This window comes from Geospiza fortis, unplaced genomic scaffold (assembly GCF_000277835.1).
Source record: "Geospiza fortis unplaced genomic scaffold, GeoFor_1.0 scaffold77, whole genome shotgun sequence".
In the NCBI taxonomy this organism is placed as follows: Eukaryota; Metazoa; Chordata; class Aves; order Passeriformes; family Thraupidae; genus Geospiza; species Geospiza fortis.
The window spans coordinates 76,761-85,070 of NW_005054772.1; the positions used below are offsets into that span (position 1 = coordinate 76,761).

The window sequence follows — 8,310 nt, forward strand, 5'->3', positions numbered from 1 at the left end:
AGATGCACGGGCTGAAACAGAGACATCCTGCACATCTCGGGGCAGCAATTAACGACCGTCTACCCGAGAGGCAATGGGCAGGGTTGGGGGTGATCGGTGGCAGGGGTGCAGGAGGTAGATTGATGGTCAGGGGCCACGGGGGCTTTAGGGATGATGGGGTGTCAGGGGCGCAGTGGGGTTTCAGGGGATCATGGTGGGCTTTAGGGCTGACAGTGGTCAGGGGTATATAGCGGGTGCACTCCCGTGCCGTGAGGGGTGTCAGGGGGTGCAAGAGGTTCAGGGGGGGATCAGGCTGGTCCTGATCCAGGCCCACCCACATCCAGCACACACAGCCTGTCCCTACAGAGCTGCTCTGCAGAGGGGAGGGACAGAGTCAGCACACAGTGGTCCCTGTCTCTGTCCCTTTCCTCGTCCCTGTCCCTGACCTCCCCTGGAAGGGGTGTCCCTGTCCCCTCCCAGATGTGGGGGTCCCCATCCCTGCACCCTGTCATGGGTGTCCCTGTCCCTGTCCCCCATCACCTGTGGGTGTCATTGTCCCCTGTGCCTTATCATGGGTGTCCCCATACCCACAGTGGCTGTCCCTGTCCTCCGGGTTTTCCCCATGATGTCACATCGCAGCCACTCGCAGCTGTATCTGCTGAAGGTCCCACTGGATCGGAGCTGGATCAATGCCCTGTCTCCTTCCTGGGTGACACTGGTGACCTCAAAGGTCTCGAAGGGTGGGATCAGCACCTCCTCCTCACTAGGATTGGAGGAGAATTCTCGGATGTCCACGCCGTAACACGTCTGCACCTGGAACATCGTGTCTGTCCCAAATTGCTGAGCAATCTGTTGATGCAGCGATGTTGACATGAATCGACCAAACCGGACAGTGTCACCACACCGCAGCGTTTTGAAGTGGAAATTGTCCCGGTATTCCTGCCGGGAGCGTCCGGCCACATGCACGGCGGTGTTGAACTCCTTGTACACGTCCTTCATTGTGTAGGTCATGAGGGCGATGGCCTGGGCTGGGGACAGAGGGGTCACAGGGGGCCCCCGCCTCCACCACTCGGCCGCAGCCTTCACCCAGGTCTGGGCAAACACAGGGTTCTGCTGGAACTCAAAGTGGTTGAGGGCTGGCAACAACTCAGTCATGGCGTGTCGGCAGCCGGGGTACTGGTCATCAAAGGAGTTCCAAGCCATGTCCAGGGGGACAACTGTGAAGCCTGTGTTGGCCACGGTCATTGCCTGCAGTGCCAGGGTCCAAACCAGGGGGTCCAGAGAGAGGAGAGTCCACTGGGACCAGTGTGGGACACTGGGGCCCACTGGGAAACTGAGGGGACACTGTGGAACATGGGAAACACTGAGGAACATGGCAGAACACTGATGGGACACTGAGAGGATGCTGAGGGGACATGGGGGAACACAGAGGGACATGGAGCGACACCAGGGGACATTGGGAAGGTCCCTCAGTCAGGGGCTGGGGAAGGAGGGTGGCGTCAGCCTGGGGAGGGGGGCAACCTCGGCCAGGAGACCCCTGCACACATCCTGAGGCCCTGATCCTAAATCCTGGGGTGATTCCTGGATGTCCCAGTGTCCTCCAGCCCCCCCAGGGACCCCGATCCCACTCCCACAATCCTGTGTTATTCCCCTGGGGCTCCCTCAGCCTCCCCCAGGATGCCAACCCAAAGATGGGGATCACCCCCTGCCCCCTACATGGCCCCAGTCACATTCCCAGTCTTTCCCTGCTGCCCCCCAGAGCCCTGTGAACCCCAGTCCCATGTCCCCCAGTGTCCCCCAGCTTCCCTCTGGACTCCAATCCCACATCACATTCACCCCCGGGTCCCACCAGTGTCCCCCAGGGCCCCAATCCTGATGCCATGATCCCCTTCCCCTGTCCCCCCCACCCCCAATGTGTCCCCTGGAGTCCCCCAAGCCCCTGATACCAAAATTGGCTGGTGTGAACTCCCTGACGGAACTGGAGGTATCAGAAAGCCGGAATTCTTTTTAAGCTCAGACTCACAGCAGATCTCTCCTGGTCCTGCAAGCTGGGGGAACTTTGCCTCAGGGAATTTATCCACCGTAATTATAAATATTCATTAAAATCGGCCTCCTAGCCAATATAGAAATAGCACTTTTCCTGTAATCAATTTTCAGAGCTCCGTCTCTCTCTGGAAATTCTCTTATTGTCCTGGAGAGTTCCTACAAAGTGATCAGGAAGTCGTTTTCATTGACTCCCCCAATATCTCAGATGACCTCGCCTCAAACTTCTGCTTTTGGCAGGCACTGCTCCTTCTGTGTTGCAGAATTTGTCCGAAAGCCCACTGGAGTTCCTGTTATCTCTTTCTCCACTGTATCGAGACACTTTTATTGTCCTCTGAAAATTCTTTTCAATTGTTTTATCATTTTTGCCAGTCACACTTTAAGCTCTACCCAGCACCTTTAGCATGTGAGGAAAAGCCACACCATGAAAAGCCAAGTGTTCACAAAGCAGTCTTGAAACTTGGTTGCAATAAAGGGACAGAGTTTCCACAGCCATATCCCTGTGGGGTTTTTCTCTCGAGGTTTTGGAGAGCACAGCCTCCTTTTATCCCAAACTCCTAGCCACACATTTCCCTCTCCTTTTCCCCACTGGCTGAGGTATCAGGAAGGTGCAGCTGTCCCAAACCCCCTACCCCACATCCCCCTTGAAGCTGTCATTTTTTCCCAAAGTTCAGAAGTTCAGGGTGTCTGGGTTATGGAATTGACTTTGTGGAGACCCATTTCTCTTATTACTCGAATGGTCAGGACTTCAAACTTTCTGGTCAAACCACCAGGGTTCTATGACAAACTTCATGTCATCTCATGCACAGATGTCAAGAACCATTTTGAAGACACTGACAACAAATTCTCCTAAAGACCCCCAAACCTCTGAGTCCTTTTTCAAAGACATCACCACCCATCTTTCCTATAAAATCCTTCCCTGTGACGGTGGTGATGCCCTGGCACAGGCTGCCCAGAGAAGCTGTGGCTGCTCCATCCCTGGCTTTGTCCAAGGCCAGAATGGGCAGAGCCTGGAGCAGCCCAGCCCAGGGGAAGATGTCCCTGCCCACGACAGGGCTGGCACCGGACGGGCTTTAAGGTCGCTCCATCCCAAACCATTGCAGAGCGAATTCCCATGCTCACTGCTGCCCTCCGGTGGACAATTCCTGAACCACAACCACCAGAATCCCCAAATCCCAGAATGGGTCAGGTTGGAAGGACCCAGAGTGGGCACCTGGCCCAACCTCCCAGCTCAGGCAATGTCATCCCTGAGCACAGGATTGGGTCCAGAGCAGCCCAGAACAGGACATGGCACTGGGCAGAATTGGACACAGCACTCCTGATATGCCTCCCTAGGAAGGGCAGAGGGGCACAATCACTCCCTGACCTCCTCACCCGATTCTTCCTGATGCCCCCTGGATCCCTCCTGGCCCCAGGCCACACAGTCAGCTCCACAGTCACCCACCAGCACTCCCAGGTCCTTCTCCAGAGCTGCCCCAGCAGATTCCCACCCTGCTGGGACTGGCACTGGGGACTGTCCCTCCCCAGGGACACGACCTGCCCTTGCCCTCTTGAATCTCTCAGTTTCCAGCCTTTAAGGTCACCCTGATTTGCAGGTTGGGCAGGATGCTCTGCCTGGAATGTGGCCAAGGGACAATGCCCCATTTGTGGCCATGGGGGCTGCACTGAGAGGGGTCTGCTACTGATTTTGCTGCTGAATTAGGCCAAAACCAACGCAAATCCCCGATCCTGAATTGACAACTGAGGGTGAAGCACCAGAGCCTGGCCTGGCCATTCATCAGTTGATCCTGGGAATGTCCAGTCCCCACTCAGACAGGGATTCCCCTCCCCTATTCCTGCTTGGAATGAAATGTGTATGAGGTTCCTCTTTCAGGAAGGGGATGCTCCCAGAGGATCCTCCTCGCGGTTGAGAGAAAGAGACGTTCCCACGAATGTTGGTGTGTGGAGTGACATAGACCCCTGCTTAAGAATTGTCACTTTTTGCTGGCTTTTTCAGAATTCTTTAATGGAATGGTTATGATAGAATAGTTTAATAGAATTGTTTGCACAATGACTTTGGCGGCCACACTGGTCACAGTGGCTGTGGCAGCCTTGTGGCTGAGGGAGTTTTGGTGATCATGGTGGCCACGAATGCAACAGTGACCACAGTGACCTTGGTGACCTTGGTGGCCTAGAGCTCAGAGGATCCTGATGGCTCCAGCCAGGGCTGTGATGGCCACAAGAAATCCCTGGAGGTGACAAGGATGCCTGGGGATGCTCCCACCTAGAGGACAAAGAGGGGTGTAATGGGAGATCATATGGGGAGTGAGGGTGTCAGGAAAGGCCAAAAGGGGGGATTAGGGGTGGCAGGAGAGATGGGGGCCATGAGGTGACAGGAGACAGGATGTTGTGGGTGTGGGGGCCTGAGGGGTATAGGGGCTAGGTAGGTCAGTGGGGTCATTGTGGGCTTAGAGATGACAGGGGTCAGGGGGAGTCAGGGGGTGCCGTGGGGGGTGACAGGGGGTGACAGGGGTTCAGGGTGTGCCATGGTGGGTCATGGCCCACCTACATCCAGCACACAGGGCCCATCCAAACAGCACTGTTTTGGCGGGGAGGGACAGGTTCGGTACAGGCAAGGCCCAGTCTCTGTCCTCCCCTGGCAGGGGTGTTCCTGTCCCTGTCCCCTCCTAGAAGTGGGAATCCCCATCCCTGTGCACTGTCATGGATGTTGTTGCCCTTGTGCCCACAATGGCTGCCCCCAAATTTGATGTCACCAGCACTGGGTGTCCTCCCCACACACACACACTGGGTGTCCCTGTCCCCCATGCCCAGTGAGTATCATTGTTCCCTGTGCCTCTTCATGAGTGTCCCCATGCCCACAGTAGGTATCCCCATTGCCCCAGGCTGTCCCCTGAGCTGTCAACTCAGTGCCATGCACAGTTGTATTTGCTGAAGGTCCCAGCAGATCGGAGACTGATCCATGTCCTCTTCCCATCCCGGGTGACTTTGCTGACCTTGAAGGTCTCGAAGGGTGGGATCAACACTTCTTCTTCCGTTGGATACATAGAAAACTGCCGGATGTCCACACCATGGCACGTGCGCACCTCGAAAATTGTGTCTGCCCCAAATCGCAGAGCAATCTCTTTACGCGGCGACGTCGATGTGAATTGACCAAACCGGACCCTCTGGCCACGCCGTGCCTGAAAATGAACGCCACGCACGCCCCGGAACACACGGTGACACTTTGCGTTCTGAGCGTGCCTCAGTGTCACCAGGGCCTGGGTCAGAAGGAAATGCAGTGTTTTGAAGTGGAAGTTGTTCCGGTATTCCTGGCGGGAGCGCCCAGCCGTGCGCACGGCCACGTTGAAGTCCCTGTACACGTGCTGCGAGGTGTAGGTCATGAGAGCAATGACCTGCCAATGGGACGCCAGAGGGGACACAGGAGAGCCCCGCTTGCGCCACTCAGCATCAGCATGATACCAGCCCCTGGCAAAATGAGGATTTTTCTGGTACTCAGAGTTGTAGAGGGATGGCAACTTTGCATTCATGGCAGGGCCACAGCCCTGGTACTGGTCATCGAAGGAATCCCATGCCATGTCCAGGGGCACCACCTTGATGGCCACAGTGGACACGGTCATTGCCAGCAGTGCCAGGGTGCGAGCCAGGAGGGCCATGATGGAGAGAGACCACCACAAGCAGTGTGGGAGACTGGGGGACAAAGAGGGACACAGTGATGGGACAATTAGGGCACATGGGGTTACATGGGAAGGATTCCTCTGTGAGGGGCTGAGGAGGGGAACTGAGGGCAGCCATGGGGTGGGGGGGCACTTTTTGCTTGAAGCCCCCTGGACACATGCTGATTCCAAACCCTGGGGTCAGTCCTGGACTACTCTCAGACCCCCAGGACAACAATCCCACTCCCCTGGTCCCATGTCCTCAACCCTTAGTGTCCTCCTGGAGCTGTAGGAAATTATATCAAATTCTGTGGTCACTCTCTGCCCCTGCAGCAGTGCACCCCTGGACCCCACTTCTTTGTGCCCTCCAGTGTTGTTCTGTGCCCACCAGCCCCACAACCCCACTCCCAGTCCTGCCTCAGTTCCCCCAGTAGTGTCACTCCAGCCCAAACCCTGGGAACAATCCCTGACATCCCCAGTGTCCCCTCAGTGCCCCACCAGTCCCTCATCCCAAACCCAGTCTTGTGTTTACCCTTCCATTGTTCCCCCCACGGCTCCCCAGGACCTGACTCCTGTTCCCACACCTCTTTAGACCACTTGTGAACCAGGGCCCTTCCGGGACTTCACCCAAATTGCAAAAGCCATGCCCTCACCTCCTCAGCGTACCCCAAATCCCTCTCCCAGATGCAAAACCTGCTCCCAGTCTCGTTACCCATTTCATGTCAATCCAGGACTCCAACACAAATCCAGCATTCATCTCTTGCCCCCCACAACGTCCCCCTGGAGCCCCCCATGGACCTACCCTGCAATCCCAGTCCCATGTCCCTCCCACAAATGTCCCCAGTGTCCCCCAGCCCCTGATACCGAAATTGGCCAGAGTGAACTCCCTGATGGAACTGGAGGTGTCAGAAACCCAGAATTCTTGATCAGCTTGGACTCACAGCAGATCTCTCCTGGTCCTGCAGCTCAGAGGGGATTTTGCCATGGGGTATTTATCCACCACAATCATAAATATTCATTAGAAGGGGCTTCTTAGCTAATGCAGATACATCACTTTCTCTGGAAATAATTTGCATGCTTCTGCCTCTTTCTGGAAGTCTTTTTATGGTACTGGAGGGTCACCCAGAGGGGTTTCTGGGTGTGGTTTTCACTGAGTGTCCCAATATGCCAGATGACCTTTCCTGCAATTTCTGCTTTTTGCAGGCGCTGCTCCTTCTGTGGTCCAGAAATCACAAAAAACCCTGCTGGAGTTCCCTTTATCTGATTCTCCATGTATTTCATCCATGTTCAGCCTGCATATCCACACTTCTACTGCCTTTCCGTGGTTTTGCCCATTCATCTATAAGTTCTATCCAACACTACAGAGGGATCTGAAATTGTCTTACTCTCTCTTATTACTCAAGCCCAGATCCCCAGTCCTTCTCCCACAGTCCCATGCAAACGTAGGAACTCACTTGAAATCTACTTTGAGCATTGTTCATGCCCATGGAGCCATATGGAGAGAAAGAAGTCAATTAACAGCACAGGAAACTCCGATTAAATATAAACAAGAATTATTGTCCGGCCTTGATACCATCCAGCTGTCCATAGAAGTGACCGTACTACAGTCCAGGGCACACCAGCTTGGGATTGACAAATCCCTGCGGGGAAATAGACTTGCATTAAATCTGCATGAGAGGTTCCACAACAAAGCATCCTGGTGTTAATTCCTGAGAAATGAATTTCACTGCCAGAGGTGAGGCCTGGATAAAGTTGGGCAGATTGAAAATTGGCTGCTGTGGGAACTCAGCCTTAAGGATCCTGTGAATGAATGGTGTTCTTGGACACATCTTCTTCCTGTGGCTTCTACTGAACCTCAGGAATTGGAAATTTTTGGGTCCATGACAATGGAGCTATGCATGCAGTTTGAGATTTTGGATGTGACAAAAATAAACAGTAAGACCACTGATGTCATGCTGAATCATGCTTTCTACAGAAATGCATCGGCTTGGTGCAAATATACCAAGACGACAACAAAAGGTTCACTCCAAGTTCCAGTCAAATTGCCACGAGGACTTTTCCTAATTTGTGGGGACAGAATTTAGCACGGCATCCCTGCAAACGCAAAAGGCGGTCCATGCAGCATTGGAAAAATGTCAGTGTTGTCACCAGATTCGAGCTCAGTGAAAGAGCAAAAACTTAGAGAGAAAAGAGCATTACAACATTATAGCGCAGATTGCGACGATGAAGTGTACACTTGGGAGAAGGCACGGAGAATTGCTACTGCAATTTTCTCACCTCAGACAGCGTCGGGGGTGGCCTCGACTCAACTGGACCGAATGGGTTGTTGGTTGAGCAAACATTCTCAATCAGTCTCTCTTGCACTGAGTGACTTGATGACACATGTTGGCAGTGTGAGATGAGCGGTCCTTCAAAATCGAGCAGCGGTCAATTATCTGCTGCTGGTACATGGACATGGGTGCGATGAATTCGAGGGGACGTGCTGCATGAATCTGTCAGATCATTCAAGATCGATTCATGAAAATATTCAAAAGATAAAAGATAGTATAAAGAAGCTTGGCAAAATCACTGGGTCTTGGATCGATGATATAGTGGGATTTTTTGACCCTTCTCCTTTATGGAGAGGAATTTTAAA

At 53.9% G+C, this 8,310-nt stretch overlaps 1 protein-coding gene and 1 pseudogene across 1 annotated transcript; both read right to left on the minus strand.

The window, feature by feature from the left end:
* LOC102040586 overlaps positions 1–1,353 on the minus strand; it is a 2,443-nt pseudogene extending 1,090 nt beyond the window's left edge.
* Positions 1,354–4,925: 3,572 nt separating this feature from the next.
* LOC102040752 (erythroblast NAD(P)(+)--arginine ADP-ribosyltransferase-like) lies at positions 4,926–5,675 on the minus strand. The gene has a single exon (XM_005431138.1). It carries the CDS (start codon positions 5,673–5,675, stop codon positions 4,926–4,928), a length of 750 nt encoding a protein of 249 aa, XP_005431195.1.
* Positions 5,676–8,310: the final 2,635 nt, after the last annotated feature.

Coding starts and splice junctions, on each gene's coding strand:
- LOC102040752 (XM_005431138.1), bottom strand. CDS start 5,675: ATGGCCCTCCTGGCTCGCACCCTGGCACTGCTGGCAATGACCGTGTCC.